Here is a 22825-nt window from a genome sequence, read left to right as displayed (position 1 = left end):
ACATATTGTGGAAGTGTCTGCTTTTTCCTTTGAGTTTCTTTCAAATAACCGATTTGAGAAACACTGTTCTTAAATATGAATTTGCAGGAGTATCCAAATGTATTCTTGTGTATGCACTGAAAAAAAATAAATGGATTTAATGGACTTTTTAACTTGTGCAACAGAAAGGCATTGATTGCTGGCTGTTATCTATCTTCCTGGTGACAGAAGTACTTTTCACCACAAGTGTCTTCAATTATCTTATACTGGAGAACAAAACTGAAGGTTTTGTTGTTCTTGCTTGTCCTGTAAATATCTACATCATGACACATAAGGTTTAGATTGCTAGAAAACTATGTGTACTGTGGCCTTGTCTTCCCAAACAGGTCCATTTATAGAAACGTGTGTATTTTCTCATTTATGCTTCCATCCAAAAAGCCCTACAGCCACCCATCCCTTTTGGGTGACAATATTCCACTGTGAGGGTTTTGCCCTCATTGTGACCACTGCTGGCTCTGATCCTCTCCTCCTGATGCCAAGCGCATGGCTGACCTGGCAGGCTTTCCCTGCCTGCAGGTCAGTGGTGCCTACTCGGACCACTGCTGCCCACACCCTGGATGATGCCAAAGCAGACGCTCTGCCCATCTGTCACTAGGAGCCGCCATTGGCCTCCAACTACCCTTCCCTAAAACCTCAGCTTGGAGTAAACACCAGATGTCAAGGTAAGCCAGGGTACAGTTATGACAAGGAACTTGTATGAAGTGATGGCCCCAAACTCCTCCAAACTAGCTATCAAGCCAAAGAAAGTCCTTGTAACTAAAAACCCTTTCAGTAGTAAGGGTTTCCCACACGGCACAGCCTTGCCCTCAGGCATGCTGCATGCATGGCCTGGAACTGCCATGGCTGTTCAGAAAGACAAACTTGATGGACTTCTTTCTGTTTCCTCTGGTTGACAGTGGTTGCCTTAAAGTAATGTGTGCCTGTAAATGCCTAATCAGCATTCGCGGGGGAAAAGCCCAGATCTGTAGCATTTGCCGATTTCTGAGGTGTAAGCACTGTCATGATGGTCAATGTCAAGTGAACAGTGTGATCTCACTAAACATGTAGTTGGGAGAGAATGCACAGTAGCTAGCCATTATTTCTTATATCTACTGTATAGAGACCACAGACATTTAAAAAAAAAAAACCCTCAAGAACATGGAGAATAGTAAAAAAAAAATTGAAGGTGATGAATTTCAAGTATTTATTAACTTTGTTTTAATATAATTTATTACACTGTAGGTTTCTATAATTTAATTTTTAATAATAGCTGTGTTTAACAAGCAGTTTGCAGAGTTCCTGAGGATTTAACAATCAGCCCTTGAGAGCCAGAGCAAGCTGGCTCCAGCACACCACTGCCTAAAAGCCCCCTAGGGAGGCAGGAAAAAGGGTAGCAACAGCATTGATCTTGAACCCCAAAAGGCTTCAGACATCAGACATGGCTCACTTCAGATTAGATGTCCCCTCCCAGATCCCGGCTCACAGTCTTGTTTCTGCCCTTCCATTTTAAGATCGAGGTCTGTGGTCTCCCCTCCACAGAACACAAAGCCTCTGATGCTTGAGGCAGCACGGCCTCTGGAAGGAGATGGGGCTGGATGCCCTCTGCCTCTTTCGAGACACCAAAGGATCCTTGCAGGGTTGGAACCGCAGTTTTCAGCCTACAGCTTTGCTCTGATGTTTACACACACTGAAAGTGTGAAACATACGGCAAGAGAGAGAAAGAACGTGGGGGAAGAGGTCACTGCAGCTTCTCTACAAAGCACTGACTCAAGTGATTCAGAGTAAAACTAGTACCTTGAAACCAAATAATTAAAAGCCTTCCAAAAACAAAGACCCTGATTAAACCTGATAAGTAAAGTTTGGTCATGAAAATCCTTATTGGGGTCTGTATGAATCATTTCACTTCTCAGGAGTTTCTGTCTAGTTGTGTAAAGACAAGCTTTCCAAATGGTACTGCTGGGCCCAAATGCTTCCAACCCTCCCTTCTATGGCTAGCCTGGTAGCCTGGGGCTAATGGCTAAACGAGAATACGCGAAAGCGGGTCTTTGAGAAACCATGCCAAAACCTAAATATAAGAAAATAAAATAAACATTTAAAAAATAAATAAAAATCCTTTCAATGTAGTACTTCAGAATCTAATTTCCAGGGGCCAATTGTCAGCTTCAGAAACTAATACCCACATCTCTATAAAGTCATGTCATTCTCACCAGGTATGTTTTACCCTCATGTAGATGAGTGTTTCACCACCTGGACTGCACCTTGGAATCATCTGGGGAGATCTTTAAAAATCCAGATTGAGGTCAGGCATGGTGGCTCATGCCTGTAACCCTAGCACTTTGGGAGGCCGAGGCAGGAGGACTGCAGTTTAAGAAAAGCCTGGGCAACATAGTGAGTGTCTAAAATTAAAAATAAATATATGGATTGTGTCTCACCCCCAAAAGATTGACTTAATTGGCCTGAGTGTACCCCTGCAGCAGGATTTTTAAAAATGGATATAATTGATATAATTCATCTACCATAAAAACAACGCTTCAAGAAGTACACAATTCATGCCTGGTGCAGTGGCTCACACCTGTAATTCCAACACCTTGGGAGGCAGATCACTTGAGGCCAAGAGTTTGAGACCAGCCTGGTCAACATGGCAAAACCCCATCTCTACTAAAAATACAAAAATTAGCCTGGTGTGGTGGCACATGCATGTAATCCCAGCTACTTGGGAGGCTGAGGCAGGAGAATCACTTGAACCCGGGAGGTGGAGGTTGCAGTCAGCCAAGATCGCATCACTGCACTCCAGCCTGGGCAACAGAGCAAGACTCCGTCTCAAAAAAAAAAAAAAAAGAAATACACAATTCAATGGTTTTTAATATATTCACAAAATTGTACACCCATCACCACTGTCTAATCCCAGAACATTTTCATCCCCCCACCAACCAACGACTATGCCCAATATTAGTCACTTCTCCTTCCCCTTTCCCTCCAGTCACTAATCTACCTTCTGTCTCTACAGAAGTGTCTATTCTAGGCTTTCATCTAAATGCCATCATACAATACGTGGTCTTTATGACTGACTTCTTTTCTTTAGCATCATGTTTTCAAGGTTCATACACACTGTAGCATGTATCAGTGCTTCGTTCTCTTTTATTTCCTAGTACTATTCCCTTGTATGGATATACCACATCTTGTTTATCTATTCATCAGTAGATAGACATTTGGGCTGTCTCCACTTTTTGGCTATTATGAATAATGCTGCTATGAACATTTGCGTACACATCTCTGTGTGGACATGTGTTTTCAATTCTGTGTATGGAATTGCTGGGTCAAATGTTTAACTTTTGGAGAAAATACCAGACTTTTTCCAAAATGGCCACAGCATTTTATATTCCTACCAGCTAATGGATGAGGCTTCCAATTTCTCCACATCCTTGCCAACATCTGCTATTGTCCTGCTTTTTTATTATAACCCTCCTAGCAGAGGTAAAGTGGTATCTTAGTGTGGTTTTGATTTGCCTTTCCTTAATGACTAATGATGTTGAATGTCTTTTCATGTGCTTATTGGCCAATTGTATCTTTTATTTATTCATTTTTTTTTGAAAAGTGCCTATTCGAATCATTTGCCCACATTTTATGTGGATTATTTTTCTATTGTTGTGAGAGTTCTTTGTATATATTCTGGATCCAAGTCATTGGCATGGTATGGAGAGTTAAAAGCCTCCCAGGTGATCTGCATATGTGCCAAGTTTGAGAACCACTGATGTAGAACAAAGCCTCAAACTGCTCATGTCATCCAAGTAAGAGAACTTTTCATTCCAAGTTTCAAGAAAAGTAATATTCTTTAAACAGCTCTTACAGTTTTAACAAATAATGAGAAACGAGTAGATGAAGAATCATGAGTTAGAGGGTGTGGGCTGTCTTTTGGGCCCAATAGGCTGGGCCTTCTGATTTGTTTAGAAAAGCTAGAAATTCCAATTTTTACATAGACTTTCATAATTTTTACAATAGCTGCTAATTCAAAAATATTTAATCATATATAACTTGAATCAAATCATGAGAAAATATTGTACAAATCCAAATGGAGACATTCTACAAAATAACTGACCTGTACTATTCAAAACTGTAATTGTCATGGAAGATAAAGACCGATCAGAGAATTGTTCCAGATTTAAAAAGGCTGAAGAAACAGAGCACCTGAATGCAATGAATGGCCTGGAATTACCTCTGCCATAAAGGACATTCCTGGGACTGTCAGAAAAATCTGAATGAAGTCTGTAGATTAGATAAAAGAATTGCAGGAACTAGCCAGGCACGGTGGCTCACGCCTGTAATCCCAGCACTTTGGGAGGCCAAGGCGGGCGGATCACCTGAGGTCAGGAGTTCACCTCAGGTCAGCCTGGCCAACATGGTGAAACCCCGTCTCTACTAAAAATACAAAAGTTAGCTGGGCGTGGTGGCGCACACCTGTAATCCCAGCTACTAGGGAGGCTGAGGCAGGAGAATTGCTTGAACCCGAGAGGCAGAGGTTGCAGTGAGCCGAGATCATGACAGTGCACTCCAGTCTGGGTGACAGAGCAAGGCTCCATCTCAAAAAATAATAATAATAATAATTACAGGAATCATAATTACTTGGCTTTGATCATTGTATTGCAGTTATCTAAGAGAGTGTCCTTGTTTTTAGGAAATATACATTGAAATACTTACAGGTAAAGGGGCATTATGTATGCAACTTACTCTCAAATGGTTCAGAATATACATGAGAGAGAGAGAAAGCCAGCAAGAGAGAAAAAGAGAGAGAGAGAGGGAATTAGAAAGGATGAACAAGAGAATGATAAAACAAATGGGGTTGGATGTTAACATTTTGGGAATCTGGGTAGTTATAAACTTTCTTTAAGTGTGAAACTATGTCAAAACAAAAAGTTAAAAAAAATACCTTTCCAACTCAAACAAAATCCATTTGCCAGCAGAACGCTGGTTTGTGACTTCTGAAGTCTGAGATTTGGGGATCCTCAGAAATCCCCCTACGCACCCCTGGGGGGTCTTTTCCATTCCCTCTCACTCTAGGGACAAGGCAAGAATCTACAGCATCGTGGGCATCTGGAAGGACCTCGCAAAAGACAACCTAAAGCCAGTAACCCAGGGGAGGAAGCTGGCCTGGTGCACCACCTGGAAGGGCAGTGGGAGGGCCGGGGTAGCCAGGGAGACAATGGCAGCTCCAGGGGTGCCCAGCAACACAAGAGCAACACCACTCACATTCCTCCTTCCTCTCACTAAGTGTGTTCCCACATGGATCAGTCACTGACCTCACATACAACAGCATGATTCTCTTCATCTTGGGCCTCTATTAGTTCGGCCAGGAAGTATTCACCGTAAGTTTCCTTCAGAATTGTGTCATAGCGCATAAATATTGGCATGAGATCGTCATGGTCTTCCACCCTGTTTAATAGAAAGGCTGAAGTTCAGTGTTCGTTTACTCATTTTTTTCCTTCAACAGGGCACCAACTGTGTGCCAGACCCTGTTCTAAGTGCCGGGGCTACAGCAACACTCATGATATCAACTTTCCTTCTTTTTTTTTTTTTTTTTTTTTTGAGAGGGAGTCTCACTCTGTTGCCAGACTGGAATGCAGTGACGTGATCTCGGCTCATTGCAACCTCCGCTTCCCGGGTTCAAGCGATTCTCCTGCCTCAGCCTTCCGAGTAGGTGGGACTATAGGCATGCACCACCACGCCCAGCTAATTTTTGTATTTTTAGTAGAGATAGGGTTTCACCATGTTGGCCAGGATGGTTTCTATCTCTTGACCTCATGATCTGCCCGCCTCAGCCTCCCAGAGTGCTGGGATTACAAATGTGAGCTGCCACGCCTGGCCTGAACTTTCCTTCTAATAGGAGAAACAGACAATAAAGATGTAACCAATTTAGACAATTCTAAACATTTCAAATAATGATACATGCTTTGGGATAGAGAGTGAGAGGGTCAAGTGGTCAGGGAGGACCTCTATGAGGAGGGTCATCTGAGCTGAGAGCTGAATGAACAGAAAGGGAAGAAGCTATGTTGAAACCTAGAAGTGGAACATTGCAGGCAGAGGGAACACAGTTGGCATGTGTGGGTGTGGGATGCAGGGAAGCACTTGTCATGGGTCAAAGGACAAGAGACTAGGGGCAGCACTTCCCAAGGATGTTCTAAGAAACACCACTATGATATTGTCCCAAGCATCCTCTCAGCCCAAAGAATTCCAATGCTTAAAAACAGTAACCACTATAAGTCCTTTCCTGTTTCACAGTTATATATTAAAGACTCTGAGAAGCACTACAGTAAAGAATATTTAACCTTGTTTATGCATTTTTCAAACACTGGCCCATGGCATCCTTTATTCCTGAGATGCCTCCGCACTTGCCACGGAGGGGAAGGCTAGTGAAGTGATGGAGCACTGCTCACCCTCCTGGGGACATCCACTCCGCTTCCATTCTCAGGACCCTCTACAGAGACCTTGACAACTAGTCTGGCACAGGGGGCGGTGGCGGGTGGGAACAAAAACCACATTTATTGCAGCTTGGGGAGGCTAGCTCCTGTGTTCCATCTTGCTGCAGGATTTAACACTCCTTTCTTCTTTTTAGCACATTCTTGGGTAAGTTTAGTGCTCTTTTTTACCTGTGTGGGATGTTCTTATACTTTGCTTTTCTTTTTTTTTCTCTGATACTCTTTCTGTAAAAATGTTTCAGCATTGTGTTATTTTTTTCTAGTATATCTGCTTTGGCTACTAATGTCTATTTCCTCCCCCTAGCTTTACTATGCTACCATCTTCATCATCCCATTTTATCTTCTAGTATGTTGTCTTTGACGTTAATAGCAGCTCCATCTACTGAGTGATCAGTATATATATATATATAAAGCTCAGGGCTTTATCCAGATGATTTCTGCTACTGTGTTTCTCACAGTGATCCCAGGAGGGTGGCACTGCCATTTTCACTTTGCAGAGGGAGGAGAGCAAGGCCCATGGGGATGAGGAAATGCTTTGCCTGAGATGACAGAAATAGTTGGCAGCAGAGCCGTGATATGAGCTCTGGTCTAGTGACTTAAGCCCTGCCTTCACACTCTGCTAAGCTGACAATGCACTTCAAAAATCTTCCTTTATTTTGACTCTTCTTTTGAACATTTGTAGCTGGAAGCAAAAGAGTTGAGAGGGGAGTCCTTGGCTAGGGGCCAGAGGTTATCGTCCTGCCAGCCCTGCCACCATTCCTCCTGCCCCCTGCAGGAACGAATCCCCTGATCCTGCCACAGCTGCACTTCCTAAGTCTAAATGCTTTAAACTGGATGACCACATGCACTCTGGATGAAAATCTTCACCCTGCTCCCAGGATGAAACCTTTGCCTCTGCTGACACAAGTGTAACAGTTGAAATGATGCTGGTTTTTCATTAAAAACAGTAAGTATGTTGATGGAAGAACTACACAGTTGAAAAGCCAGGTTTCTGGTCTATAAAACTTCAGAGGGAAGGAGGGAGCCAGCCAACAAGACCATGGTACAAGGAGGAAAAAACACACACAGAAGATGACAACTCGGGATGGGAGGGACCATCACCATGACTCCACAGGTTGAATCTTCTTGTTAACCTCTTGATATGGTTTGGCTGTGTCCCCACCCAAATCTCATCTTGAATTGTAGTTCCCATAATCCCCACATGTCATGGGAGGAAGCTGGTGGGAGGTAATTGAATCATGGGGGTGGCTGCCCCCATGCTATGCTCATGATAGTGAGAAGGTTCTCAGGAGATATGATGGTTTTATAAGGGGCCTCCCCTCTCACTCGGCTCTCATTGTTCTTTCTTGCTGCCTTGTGAAGAAAGATGTGTTTGCTTCCCCTTCCACCATGATTGTAAGTTTCCTGATGCCTCCCCAGCGCTGCAGAACCGTGAGTCAATTAAACCTCTTTCCTTCATAAATAGTCTAGTCTCAGGTATGTCCTTATAGTAGTGTGAGAATGGACTAATACACCTCTTGTCAAAACTCTCTGGAAGGAGAGACAGTAAAGGGTCCTTAACCAGGCAACCAGATCCTTTGTTTTTTAAAACTGTCAACCTGGCCCTGATGTCATCACCACCAAACAGTCTTATTCCATCATGCAAGGGCATCAGCAGGAATTTCTAGTGATGAGGCTAAAACAGGAAGCCAGAAACAAATGTCAACCATTTTTTGAATGGGTATGACTGTACTACTGATGCTGCAGTCATTTTTCAAGCTATTTCAGCCCTGCAATAATTTACAAAAGGTAGGGCCTTGACCACTTGTCCATCTATTTCTGCGTGTGATCACTGAGCATTATCGGTGGTCATCTGTGGCCCAGTGGACTGAGGCGCCACCATAAATGCATTAAGTCTTATGGTGCTCTTGAAGAGATTAGAAAAAGAAAATGATACAGCAAAGTGGTCACAGCCTGAGCGGGGGAGCCAGGCTGCCTGGGTCTGGATCCTGCTTCTGCCCAGCTGTGACCTTGGGTACTTTACCTCTCTATGTTACCGTGTGTGCATCTGTCATAAAAATAGCAAACGTTAAAAAAAGGTTATGTGCAATGTTATTGTTATTATCATTATTACTTAGGCAGGAGAAACCAAAAAGAACTGCAGAATTTCTACAGTCAGTGGGTGGAATAAGAGAGTTTCTTACTACAGAAGCTTGAATCACTGCACTCACTTCCCATTGACTACTGTAAGGAGAAACTCTGTCATTCCATCCACCATCACTAATCTTCTTAAAACCCTGCTTTCTTCATCTTACTTTAAAACTTTTACATGCAGCCATAAGAAATAATGAAATCATGTCCTTTGCAGCAACATGGTTGCAGCTGAAGGTCATTACCCTAAGTGAATTAATGCAGGAGCAAAAAAACAAATACTGCATGTTTTCACTTAAAAGTAGGAGCTAAACAATGGGCACTCATGGACATAAAGATGGTAACGATAGACACTGGGGACTTCTAGGGACGGGAGAGAAGGAGCAGGGTATGGGTTGAAAAACTGTTGAGTACTATGCTCAGTACCTGGGTGATGGGATCAATTGTACCCCAAATCTCAGCATCATGCAATATACCCGGGTAACAAACCTGCACATGTACCCCCTAAATCTAAAATAAAAATTGAAATTATTTTTTTAAAACTCCACTTTTGCAAGCTCCCCACTGTTTCTGGGATGGGCACAAAATTCTTTGCCTCCATCTTTCCACCCTAGTCACCAATAATGATACAAGTTGATTTACTTATTGTCTCTAGAAGGAGACTTCACCATCTTCCCTCCTTCCCACCTCTATTTCTAGCCAGTGCTCTGATCCCCTTGCCTATCCCCAATTCCAGTATCCTCCAAAGCTCATCTCCACCCTACACCCTCCAACTTCCCTTCTCTCCCAACTTCCCTTACCAGGAACCCAATGATGGGATCATCACTGGATATATATTGTCCAGTTCTGGTGCTAATTCTTACGGCCAAGGTGTGGCATCTTCCCAACCACGGAAAATGCTCTTTAGGGACACAGAAGGAATTCTGTAGCAGTTCTTTAGCATGTAGCCCAGCAGCAATAGCCAACGTGAACTGGGCGCTTACCTTGTGCTGAGACCTTGCCTAGGGTCCCATTTACACTGACAGCAGTGAAGGGCAGAATTTTTATGCCCAAGGGGCAGCGTCTGGGCAGTCTGAACCTATGGTCCCATGCTGGTGGCATCACAGCCCCTCTACTTAGCCTTCTGACTCTACTGACTAAGAAACTGGCAAAGTCCATAAAAAACGATGAGTTCATGTCCTTTGTAGGGACATGGATGAAGCTGGAAACCATCATTCTCAGCAAACTATCTCAAGGACAAAAAAACCAAACACTGCATGTTCTCACTCATAGGTGGGAATTGAACAATGAGAACACATGGACACAGGAAGGGGAACATCACACTCCAGGGACTGTTGTGGGGTGGGGGGAGGGGGGGAGGGATAGCATTAGGAGATATACCTAATGCTAAATGATGAGTTAATGGGTGCAGCACACCAGTATGGCACATGTACACACATGTAACAAACCTGCACATTGTGCACATGTACCCTAAAACTTAAAGTATAATAATAATAAAATTTGAAAAAAAAAAAAAAAAAAAAGAAACTGGCAAAGTCACTTCAATGCTAAGCCTTGGTTTTCTCATGTACAAAAAACAGGTAGGGACAAGAATAGCTGCAAGATACAAATGACACACTAAAGCCTGCTCTCTGGGGCACACTAAGTCCTTAGCAAGTGTTTGTTCTCCACGTGAGCCCTCAGAACCTTGGCAGAAAAAGCCTAGAACATTCCAGGAACAACTCACTTCCCCACTTAACCTGCCAAAAGGGCGTTGCTAATAAGAGATGGTGGCTTTTCTCTGTAAAAAGAGTCCTTGATGATATTGGCTAAGAATAATTTGTAAAAAATTCTAGGAGAGAGTAGTCAACAAATCCATTTTCAAACATTTTGCCAAAAATAAAAGGTTGCAACAGTATTTATTAACAGACATTTTAAATAATGGAAAAATAATTCAATAACCTAATCATTTAAGTGAATGAAGACAGCAATCACACACAATCAACTGTGCACCATAGGCTTTTAAATATACGATGGACACAGAAATATTACTCTATAGCTACAAACATCAGGAATAAAGGTTCCGAAAGACCCAGAGCCCTAGGCCTGCTCATGAACCTCAGCAGCCCATTAACAAAGTTATCCATAATCATACCTCAACACGAATTCTTCTGGGAAAAACAGAAAAACAACCAAATCTTGGAGTTCTGAAGAGGCTCTCTCTTAAGCCCTTTCCCAAAATGGATAAAGAGGAACTTGTTCTGCTAAATGCATTCCTTGGGGTAATTGATAATTTATGATCTTGCATCAGCCCGAGTGCTAATGATAAAGTATGACATCAGCCTCACATAGTCTCAAATGGCATATGACAAAGTCCAGCCCCGCAGAAACAAAACACCCCAGCTATGGAAAACAACTCATGCAGTCAAATGTTTCAACGTGACTGTTCTGAGGCAATGAGCGCTGCCTGTCAAAGTCAGGATGCAAGGAGAGCCACTGTGAATTTGGCACCGCGTCACATGCCCTGGCACTGACAGGCCACACAGTGTTCCAGTGGCGATGAAGATGCGGAGTTTATAGATCAACACAGAGTGCAACGGAAATAGTACAATTCTCTGAGCAAAAAGCAAAGTTACTTTATATCTTCCATTCTGAATGTGTCTTGGAGGGGGCAGCAATGTGCTTGTTAACGTCATCAATTATACAATATTTTATTTTAACTTCCCTGGAGGAAACAAAAGGTCCACCTCATAAACACTTATCAATCTCTCAGACACCCAGATTTCCATCAGACTCTGAAAACTGTGCCATGTGAAATGGAGTTGAACCCACACCTTAAGGAAATCAACCCCCTTTCAGGACACCCTACTTGGGAAATGGGTGTCTTCTAAGTCCACAGCTAGAAATGAGCCGGTAGCTCTCACTGGCTTCCTGGAAGGTGGGGAGAAGTGAGGACAAACTCCCTCAGCACTTCCACCAGTCGGTTAGCTGGGCTTGCTAGGAGCACCGCGACGTCCAGAACATGCAGAACTCTCCCTCACAGCCTGATGGGTCTCTGGGTGACACGCAGATCCTGAGATTGCTTCATCATCTCCACAGCCTGGCTGCTGCACTACATGATTACGGCCCCAGAGGAAAATCTGCAGGCCTGCTTCCCTCGAGTCTGAGAGGTGTGCATCACTTCCCTGCCAGCACAGAAACCACTGCAAATGCACAGATGGAAAACTCACACTTAAGGACTGGAGTGACAGCAGCAGCAGCAGCAGCAGCAGCAGGCCACCTCCACATCCAGAATCCTGGCACAGCCTCCTCGTTCCTGTCTGATGATATTCTCCATATCCAGAGAGGATTTGTATTTAAAGCTGGACTTTAAAATGTACAGTTGTAAAATGTACAACTGAATGTTGTCACTTCAAACACCATAAATATATTTCTTCAAACTTGTGTATGTGTGTGTATTTTAAGAAACCAGTGAATTAAGAAAACAAGTCATAGAAAATCTAATTTAGTGGTAGTGATAGAGAATGCAGTGTGTTCTAGTTAAGCCAACTTTTTACCATGAACACCGTCTCAACATGGGGTAGGAGAACCTAAGATCGGCGCCAGCTAGATTTTTCTTTTACTTCAGGTATGCAAAAACAAGCACCTTTTTTCTTTTCAAGATCTCTTGTGACCTCTAGTGGTCTTCTTTAAGAAAATCAAATCTATCATTTCTAAACTCCATATAGTATTCCACTGTAGAACTTCCAAATGGGTTTTGGAGTCATTTAGCTTCTAGTCCTCGGAAAATGTCATGATTTTAAAAATTATGAAGGGTTTTAAGCTCAAATTTGTCATGTGCTTTTCAAAGCACATCTGATCTAAACGTCCATCCTGGGCTAGTATGGCTCCAGCTGGATCGTTAACTAAGGTAGACTTGGTGGTCACTTACCAGTCTTATTCATGAAGATTGTCGGGGGAAATCTGTAATTGCTCTACCCCTTCTTTTGGAATGCTTTAGGATATTCATAACAAACATCAGAATGTTTATTCATATGAAATTGCTCAGAAGTCAAGTTTAAGTGGATTTCTAAAAAGCATGACATGGGACTATCAAATGTTTCATTAAAATGATTGCCTTAAGAGTTAAAAGTTTGTAATTACAAACCACCCATCTTAAATCTTAAAGAATGTTTTTTTCATCTATTTTATTTCTTTTAATTTCAATAGTTTTGGGAATACAGGTGGTTTTTAGTCAAATGGATGAGTTCCTTAGTAGTGAATTCTGAGATTTTAGTGCAGCCATCACCTAAGCAGTGTATGCTGTACCCAATAGGTTGGATTTTATTCCTCACCCCCTCCGAACCTCCCACTCCCCAGGCCCCACAGTCCACTATGTCACTCTGCATGCCTTTGTGTCCTCATAGCTTAGCTCCCACTTACAAGTGAGAACATACGGTATTTGGTTTTCCATTCCTGAGTTACTTCACTTAGAATAATGGCCTCCAGCTTCATCCAAGGTGGTACAAAAGACATTATTTTGTTCCTTTTTATGGCTGAGTAGTATTCCATGGTGTATAAATATCACATTTCCTTTATCCACTCATTGGTCGATGGGCACTTAGGTTGGTTCCATATCCTTGCAATTGTAAATTGTGCTGCTATAAACGTATGTGTACATGTATCTTTTTCATATAATAACTTATTTTCCTTTGTGTAGATTCCCAGTAGTGGGATTGCTGGATCGAGTGGTAGCTCTACTTTTAGTTCTTTAAGGAATCTCCACACTGTTTTCCATAGTGGTTGTACTAGTTTACATTCCCACCAGCAGCGTAAAAGTGTTCTTTTTCACCACATCCATGCCAACATCTGCTGTTTTTTGACTTTTAAATTATGGCCATTCTTGCAGGAGTAAGGTAGTAGTATCTCACTGTGGTTTAATTTGCATTTCCCTGATGATTAGTGATTTTTCATCTATTTTAAAAAGCAACAGGTTGAGCCAATTTAATCAACCATTGTTATCAACAAAGAAGCAATACTCCACTAAGGAAACCAGTTATTTCACAACATTGTTTGAAAGCACATAAACCTTTCCTTGGCCAAGTCTCCTCCCAGCCCCAGGAGACTTGAAAAAGACAGGTTTTCCCCCAGAAAAAGAGCATGCCAGTAGTTTCTAAATCTGAACACATCTCAAATCCACCATGGATGATTAATTAAGCCCACTGTAGATTTTAAAGGTGTGTCCAGAAGTAGCTATGCTTTATTTCAGATAGTATGAAAAGTACAGAACAGTAACTTCACTAATTACTGTCTAAGTAGATGGGCAGATTACAGCATAATTTTCCACATGGGTAAATCAAAGAAACGGGACAGGGGATTACAGTGTTAATTCATTGGTTTTGAATGTGTCACTAGCCAAATGGCTGAAGGATAATTACATCCCCAAACCCTTCACTGGTTCAGTGTCTTACGAATTGTGTTCTTCACCATTAACTATCAGTGCAAGTAACTATCGTTGAAACGGATGTCAAAAAATACATGTGAGGGAAATAAGAGAAAGGAGGCAACCTAAGAGGCACACAGCCACGCCCGTTTGATGTTCTGTAAAGTCTCCATTTTTCTAGCGTTGTTAAGGAGGGAGGTAGTCCACACAACTGCAATCTCCAGATACATGAAATTCTGTGCCTGCAAGTATCAAAACTCGAATCTGAACATGTGGATAGAGGGCTTTCTAAAATGTGCCACACTATCTTCTGCAGGCAAAGGCACTGACTGCCATACTGTCACCATTTCCACACGAATTCACTACTGTCCACTTATCTTCTAATAAACATCCCTTCCTCACTGCAAAGTACCCACTGTCACCTCTTTGCTATCATTCCTCTTGTGTTTTGCTTCTTTCAGATTTTCTATGGGCACAACATCAGGGGCTGTATGTGCAAGACCTCAGGTTAAGGTATCCAGGTTTATTTCAAGTTTTGTGAACCTTGTCCACTGAAGGTTATAGTCCATAGCACTCAAGTTTTCAAGAGAAAAACGGAAGAAAAGAAGGAAGGGGGGTAGGAAAGGAGGCAGAAAGGGAGACCAAACCATAACCATCTGTTACCAAATGCTTACTGGGAGCCAGGCACTGGGCTGAGCACATCCCACACCTTTTCTCCTGCACCCTGCATCCTGAGTGACAAGTAAGCTATTAGCGAGTAAATTAACAGACAATACCTTACTAAAAAGTGAAAGGAATAGGGAATTTTTGAATGGGCTGCTTCTATACATGTCATTTTCAGTGTTGGATTGATATACAAGTTTTCTATTACAATAATCCCTTGCTGAATAACTAGGTTGAAAGTACTTAATTAAGCCCTACATACCTCCAGAAAATGATAATTCCCAAGATACAAATCGGGTATCCTGACTAAAACTTAAGAAAATACTTTTAGAAATTTGCCTTTGTCAGTTGTAAGTAACTCATATCTATCCCCTGCCCAATCCTTTGGAATTGTCTAGAATTGCCTACTTTGTAGGAACATGTTTAATCATCCGGTAGGATGATAGCTTAACTGGAAGTTACTTTAAATTCAAGTATTTTATTCATTTAAAATGGAACCTGTAAAATAGCACTCAAACTCTCACAGATTTAGACAAATGCAATTTAAAGCAACAAAATACTATTTTTAGTCTAACAGGGAACCTTTTTTCTTTTTTTTTTTTTTTTTTTGAGATGGAGTCTTGCTCTGTCGCCAGGCTAGAGTACAATGGCACAATCTCGGATCACTGCAACCTCCGCCTCCCAGGTTCAAGAGATTCTCCTGCCTCAGCCTCCCGAGTAGCTGGGACTACAGATGCATGCCACCATGCCCAGTTAATTTTTGTATTTTTAGAAGAGACGGGGTTTCACCATGTTGGCCAAGATGGTCTCAATCTCTTGACCTCGTGATCTGCCTGCCTCAGCCTCCCAAAGTGCTGGGATTACAGGTGTGAACCACTGTGCCCGGCCAGGAAACAGTTTTAATAACTGAAAATACTCAGCACTGATGAAGATGTAAGGAAACAGAACTCTATTTGGTCAGAATATAAATGGATATGATATTTACGTTGAATAATTTGGTGGCATCTATTTTTAAATCTTAGAATTTGCAAACATCTGGGTATTTCCTACCCCAAATTCCACATTTAGTTATCTGTTATACACTACTATATATGAATGCTGGATGATATATGTACAATGCTGTTTACTACAGTATTATTTTTTATAGAAAAAGTGGTAAATTTTTTACAGGAAACAACTTAAATTAAATTTCCATAAATAAGCAAGAGCTAAATGAATTGTATTAGAGCTACATGATGGTTAGGTCGTCATGGACCAGGCAGCCATCAGAAAAGAATGAAATTGATCTCTAAAGATGATAAATGATGAGATGCTATGTTAAGTGAAAAATATAATTAACAGAACATATGATCATGGAGATATATATAGGTATATATGTAGAGAGAGAGAGTGCATGTATGCCACTATACTTGTGTGTGTATAGTTACATACATAGAAAAATGAAAGAATAACTTTTACTTTTAAGTTTTATGATTTGAAACTAGAATTCATTTTATTAAATAAACCCATCTCCCAAAAAAAATTAGTAAATGGCATAAAAAATGAGAGATTTTAAAATGAAGATAAAAGTATAACAATTGTTACACTACTTACAAGATCCTAAGTAATTAATTTGTGGAGATTCTTGTAATTTAAAAACTGAAGGTAATATTTCTTTAAAAAATATAATTTCCTGAAGGACAGGAGGGTCTATTTGCCTCCCCTGACACTAACAAGAGACACTTTATAAATCAGGAATAAAAATTTGAAAGACATGAGAGAACCAATTAAAAATGTCATTTCATACACAAAATTCCGTTTCTTCAGACTGCCTTTGGCTTGCATTAGTATTTGTATCATTATCAAAGGGTTTTATAAAGAGAGGATTATTTAGCTATTAATAAAAAGAAAGTAATGAAAGATCATTTTATATGAGGAATTTTCTTCTCTCAAACTAAATTAGGTAGATAATATGTATCTGAAGTTCATCTGCTTCTTGGTGAACTTCGTTAAGAGACATGCTGCCCCGCTCTCAGAATGCAAATAAAATGCTCCACGTGGATAGGAAAAACGGGATCACATTACACTGTTTGCATAATGTTCAGCATCTGCAGGTAGGTTTCTGGCCTCCCTCTCTCTGCTTCCCTTCAACACAAAACTTCTCTGAAGAGCAGTGACTTTCTCCAGCAAAAAGGAAAAAAAAAAATAGCAGTGACTACTCCTTTGCTTTCACCTCCTTACCTCCCATTTATTCCACTCACTGCAATTTGGCCTCCCCTGTGAAACTCTGCCCTTCAAGGAGTGACAAGACCACACCCCAAACCAAGAGTTCAGAAGTAGGGCACTGGTTACTGAGTGGCAAGGTTGGCACAAAGGAGCCAAAGGGATGAGCTTGAGAGAAAACTGAGGACTAGGTCCTGAGGAAGGCAGAGTTCAGAGTCATGAGAACAAGAGAAAAAGAAGAGAAAAAGAGCAAATCAGGCTGTGGGTTGGGGAGAGGCCAATGTCTGGGCAGGAGGGCCCCCTTCCTCTCACCCAAAGTTCATCTGATTTTTCTTTAATAGATACGGAAGCATCCAAGTTACCTATTTTTTCTTAAATGAGTTTTGGTAATCTGTGTTCCTAAAGGAGTTGGCCCATTTTTATCTAAATTGTTAGATTTATCGACATTGAGTTATCTGTAGTGTCCCCATATTAATCTTTTAATGCCTGTAGGATCTGTAAGTGATACCACCTCTTTCATTCCTGATACTGGCAATTTGTCTTTTTTCTTGGTCAGTTTGGCTGGAAGTATCAGTTTTATTCATCCTATCTGTGCCTTTTTAAATTGCCAAATCTAATGGCTTCTCTTTTACTTAAATAATTTCATTTCCCTGCATCTTTTGCCACTTTATGAGTCTTAATTTCTTCTGTATTCCTCTCCCTCTCTTCTAGTTTTCATTATTCATAGCTCATTTTCATCTTTCAAAGTTCTGCCATGGTCCTGTGCTTTTTCACTGTGCAATCTCCCCCTCAGCAAGACAATCTCCTTCATTTCATGATCTCCCCACTTACTGACAAACTGACAACTCACAAATGTGTATCTCAAACCTGGCTTCTCCCTCTGTTTCTATTTCCTACCTTCTCCTGTCCATTTAAATCTATTATTTCTACTTTCAGTTAATGAAAGCACCATTTCCTCTAAACTTGAAAACCCTGAATTACCATAAACTCCTCATCCCTCAACTCCTCCATCCAACTGGTAGCCAAGCGCTACTCTCTAACATGTCTCTCTGTATCTATGCACCTGACCTGATCCTTTCCCTACCACGTAACCAAAAATAAAATTCTAAGCTCCCCCAAACCAATGGAATGGACTCCTCCTCTCAGCCAAGGGTGTTCTAACATAAACCTGAAATACCAGTTCAGCGCATGATGGGATTGGGTGGTCGGTCATGCCTCATTATACTTTCCCTTTGGAATTTAGGCACATTTGACCAGGATTAACATGAAAACAGAGACCTTAAGAATGACAGAACAGACTCTTTGTAGGAATAAGATACAAACATGACAGCAGGGCAGGCCCTGAAATAAACTGAAGTTTTTTACCCCAAAATATATTTCTTTGACATACTTTGAAATGACCCTGCAAAACTGTCTCTTCGGAGAAAATTCTACATTCTGTGGTGAATCCCCTTCCTTTCCAGGCATTTTTCCTGATCCAAGAGAGAATTAACTAAGAGTCGGGCATATTTTTAAGTCTGATAAAAAAGATTTACAATCTATTCTCTCTGAAGCCTGCTACCTGGAGGCCTCATCTGCACAATAAGAACCTCTGTCTCCACAACCCCTATCTTAACCCAGACACTCCCTCATATTGATTCCAGGTCTTTAGATAAACCCTTTCAATCAACTGCCAATCAGAAAATCTTTGAATCCGCCTATGACCTGGAAGGCTCTTCCCTGCTTTGAGTTGTCCTGTCTTTCCAGACTGAACCAATGCACATCTTACATTTATTGATTTGTGTCTTATATCTCCCTAAAATGTATAAAACCAAGCTGTAGCCCACCACTTCAGGCACATGTTCTCAGGACCTCCTGGGGCTGTGTCAAAGCCCTGGTCACTTGTATTTGGCTCAGAATAAATCTCTTCAAACATTTTACAGTGTCTGACTCTTGCTGTCAACAACCTGGATCTCTGTGACCTGTCGCTGCTAGAATTCCAGCCTGTGTCATGATCTCCATGATCTTGGTTTCTATCTCTATCTGATTCCTATCTCTGTGGATGCTTTTCACCCATTTTGTATATCACAAAAGTGTAATCAGCAGTACTGTATATGCTTTTCTAAGTCTGCCTTCACTCAGCATAAACCTTCTGAGATTGATTCATGCTAGTATATGTAAATGGTTCATTCCACTGAATTGCTGAGTAGCATCCACTGTATGGATGTACCACAGTTTATAAGGGTAAACAACATTAACTGGTGGATGGACATTTAGAGGGGTTTTTTTGGGCGGAGGAGCAGTTGTAATGAAGCTGTCTTCATCTCTGTCTGTGCATCCCGCTTCTCAGCTACCAACATGACAGTTAACTGAAGATGAGTCTCTCCCCACCACTTAACTCTAAGCCCCTTTGTCATAAGAATATTTAATATTTCTTGGGCCCTTACATGTGGCAGGAAGTGTGCTAAGTGCTTGATGTTCATTAGCTCACAATCATCACAATCTTGTGCTGTAGACAATACGCTTACACCCACTGACAGAGGGAACTTAACCCCCCAAGAGGTCACGTTCCTTTTGTAAGTTAACCCACCTGGTGAGCAGGAGAGCCAAGATCAGAATCCAGATCTATCCGATGCCAGCATTACAAACTCTTAACAATGATGCCATACTACTGCTACATGCCTGGTAAATCATAGGCTCTTACTTTTATAAAGTTTTTAAAACTTTTAAAATACTTTTCTAAAGAAAGTCAGCATTCCTCAAACACAGCAATGGCTGATCCCAAAAGATACAATTTATTCTTCACTGATAAGCCAAACAACCACCTCTGTGAGATGATCTCATAATGCACTCTTATTTCCAAACAGCCACTCCACATTGCTCATGGTTTTGTGAGTCAGAACTCTGGCAGGGCTCAGCTGGGCATCCTCACTTGGGGTCTGTCATGTGGCTGCAATCAGATGTCAGCTGTGCTGTAGATATACGGGGCTCTCCTGGGCTGGGTGTCCACAATGGCTCATTCACACCACAGGCAGTGGAAGCTAACTGTCAGCGGGAGCCCAGCTGGGGCTGTCAACCACCCCTCCCCTTGCGAACATGTGGCTTCTCCAGACTTCTTACATATGGCTGGCTTCCTCCAGAGCAAGCATCCTGAGAGAGCCAGGCAGAAGCTTCCCAGCCTCACAAGTCCCAGAGCATCCCTTTGGCCACGGTCTACTGGTCAAAGCAGTCACAACCCACCCAGCTTCAGGAAGAGAGGACGGAGCGCCCAAGGCTTGAAGAGAGGAGTGGCAAAGTCACATCAAAGAGTAGCCTGCGGGGTGGAAGGTAGTGTGGCAGCCATCTTTGGAAAACACTGCCACAGCCATCTCCCTAAGACTGCTGGACTTGGGGCACCTGATGGTAGAGACCTTCAATTTGGAAAACCCCTCTTTGGGGTCAACAGCATCCTCATTCACTGAATGTCAGAAAATAGGTGGGTTTTACCGAGAAAACTGAATAGGCAGGTTCATTTTTAAGCTTGTTTTATTTGAAAGTTATCTTACTGGTGTGGGACCTAGGATTGTGTGTTTTCAGAAACCCCTAAGGAGTCAATGAATAATGTTATAGCCACATAGAACCAAATGAGTATCATCAGATAGTCCTGCAAATAATGTCATTAAGGGGAACTATAAAGATATCCAAATGAAGTAATGCTTATGGGTATTGCAAAAAAATTTTGATCTAAGCTATAGTCACTTAGCATTGGTAGTTTAAAGAGTCTTGGGAAGATGACTGTCCCAGTGAAGCTTAGGTCACACAAGGCATGACTCCAACTGTACCTGGCTTTGCGAACGTGCAGCTGAGGATAGTGGCTGTGCCTGTGACACATATGCACTGCAAAGTCTTCCTCATACGTCAGACACGGGATGTTCCCCACTTGGTCAAAAACAGTTATGAGAGTTGAGCCTAAATCACAGAGATAAAGAAACATGTCTTTATTTATCAAGAAATAAATTTGGGATGTCAGAACAAAATGTAGTTTCCATTCTAAATTGTGCTTTAATTGTTCTAATAAAATATGCACATGGTACATTGAGGACCTGGAGACCACTCTTATTTCTCATTCCCCAAAGCACCATTCTGGGAGTGAATTTTCAATGTTTGCTACCGGGGACCAGAGGTGGTTGGGCGGGCCTTACCTAGGCTCATGTAGGATGGCACGATGAGAAATATGAAGTGCAGCTCTGGCACTGCCTTATACACGGTTCTGGTGAGGAAAGAGAGGGTGGGGCAGTGTTACTAACAAAGCAATCCCATCAGCTGGCACTTGATGAAGACAAATGCTGTCGCTAAAAAGGTGAGGTGTTCCTAAATCCACATGGGCTCCTTTGCTCCCCACCTGCAATGGCAAGAACAGCCTCAAGGCAATTTCTTTTTCTTCTCTACTTTTCCTTGGGTTCTAAAGGGCCCCTTTTCGATCTGTCCCATGGAGGCAGAGAGAATAAAGGGTGCCATGTTCATATGGCACACCAGATTTCTGCTAATATTAACCTTTGACCTGGCATCTGGACGGTCTGGTGTGACATTACAAAGTGACTTGAAAGCTGTGACCACCACCCCCAAATGTCTGTGCAGGCTGTCAGAGGCTGTCAGAGACACATCGCCATGACTCGGTAGCCCTGCTGGTCATTTTCCATGCATCCTATTATTCAGGATGCTTTGAAGTCTGTCATGTTAATAAACATTTCTAAAGATAAGATAAAGAAAAGCAGTTTTTAGAAATGTCCAAGCTTGCGACACTTAATTCTTCTCCTACTCCCCTCACCCTAAATCCATTTCTTTAAATTACCGTACTATCTGTTTGCCTCAAATGATAACAGCGTGCAGAATGGACAATAGATTCAAAGAACTATCTCCTTTCAGAAATATCATTGCTATTCAAAGTAAATATTTTAATATAGCCACAAATTACAAGCAAATTAAACACCCCAAAGAATTTCATGTCTTTTAAAAAATATTTCAAAACTATCCACACAGTCTCTTTCATGTTCACCACTGCACGTCCATATCCACTCACCGAAGAATCTCTTTGCAACAGCCAACAGAATACTCATCCACGGCCACAAAGAGGTGCATGAACAACGTATTCAGGGGCTGCAGAAGAAAAGAGAACACGGATTAAAGGCTGAGTCAGCATTCGGGCTAGGTCAGCACAGGGTGGAAGGAGGGTTTCGGGGCATCCACAGACACAGAACAGCCTGGCATTTAGGGTTGATATTTTACGTCTAAGTGATGCAACACCCAGGCGGCATTTGAGCTGTCTCACTGACTCCGTTTGCCGCCTTCTGTCCTCCTTACTCACAATTATTCAAGGAAACAGGGACTGTAAATGAGTCCAGAGCGCCCGCCCTTCCTCCTGCCCTCACGAATGAGCTGCGGGAGAGCCTGCAGGGGAGTGAAATCGATTATTAACTCAGTAGTCTTGTCCTCAGGGGTGTCTATGCCAAGTGAAAGACAATCACCCTTTTCCCGGCGCTCTTGAGTCAGCAGCTGCTGCTCTATTCATGTGACAGGAGGGAGAGATGCTCTTATGAATTTGAAAAATGGAAGGCAGATGCCACGTTCAGAATCCATTGGCTTGTTTTGTTCAACATTCCCAGAGTCAGAATCAAATATTACTCTTGGGATCCAAAAAACCTGGGAGCTGAAAACTCACAGTAGCAAGATTCTAGCAAGACTTTCCAGTTAAATCTTCCAAGTTTTAAAAGAGCTTTGTCTCCACCTTCTGAGACTTTTAAAGTGGCCTAAATAATGAGTAAATGGTTCAAACATCCACACATTGGTCCACTCAACTCGGTACCCCTGTGCTTATGAACAAATCTTCAAATTCTGGAAATAGTGCAGATGTAGACTGGCTGACTGGTGAGGGTGGTGCTGGTACCTATATCAGGACAGCACAGGTGCTGCCTAGGTTTCTTGT

General features: G+C 42.0%; 1 protein-coding gene and 1 long non-coding RNA gene across 23 annotated transcripts in view; one reads left to right on the top strand and one right to left on the bottom strand.

Annotated features, from left to right (window-relative positions):
• The window catches only part of CFAP61 (cilia and flagella associated protein 61), a 306350-nt gene that overhangs the window by 262626 nt on the left and 20899 nt on the right, over positions 1 to 22825 (bottom strand). For 18 of the 22 annotated variants that reach the window (XM_016937529.3, XM_016937533.3, XM_016937534.3 and 15 more), the window contains 4 exons: positions 21923 to 21999; positions 21045 to 21112; positions 20685 to 20811; positions 5313 to 5445 (listed from right to left, as the gene is read on the bottom strand). In XM_016937529.3, the coding sequence (XP_016793018.2) occupies positions 5313 to 5445; positions 20685 to 20811; positions 21045 to 21112; positions 21923 to 21999 (405 nt within the window). Of the gene's footprint in view, positions 1 to 5312; positions 5446 to 10752; positions 10840 to 19453; positions 19687 to 20684; positions 20812 to 21044; positions 21113 to 21922; positions 22000 to 22825 lie in introns of those variants that run through there. The other 4 variants (XM_063803178.1, XM_063803180.1, XM_063803179.1 and 1 more) reach the window with 3 other exon arrangements.
• On the top strand, positions 497 to 1894 carry LOC107969966 (uncharacterized). Its single transcript, XR_001712144.3, has 2 exons — positions 497 to 701; positions 1530 to 1894. It is a non-coding gene; the product is annotated as an uncharacterized LOC107969966 (long non-coding RNA).

This window comes from Pan troglodytes, chromosome 21, assembly GCF_028858775.2.
Source record: "Pan troglodytes isolate AG18354 chromosome 21, NHGRI_mPanTro3-v2.0_pri, whole genome shotgun sequence".
NCBI classification, from domain to species: Eukaryota; Metazoa; Chordata; class Mammalia; order Primates; family Hominidae; genus Pan; species Pan troglodytes.
Note: the sequence above shows the minus strand (reverse complement) of the source record. Positions and strands in the feature narration are given on the sequence as shown.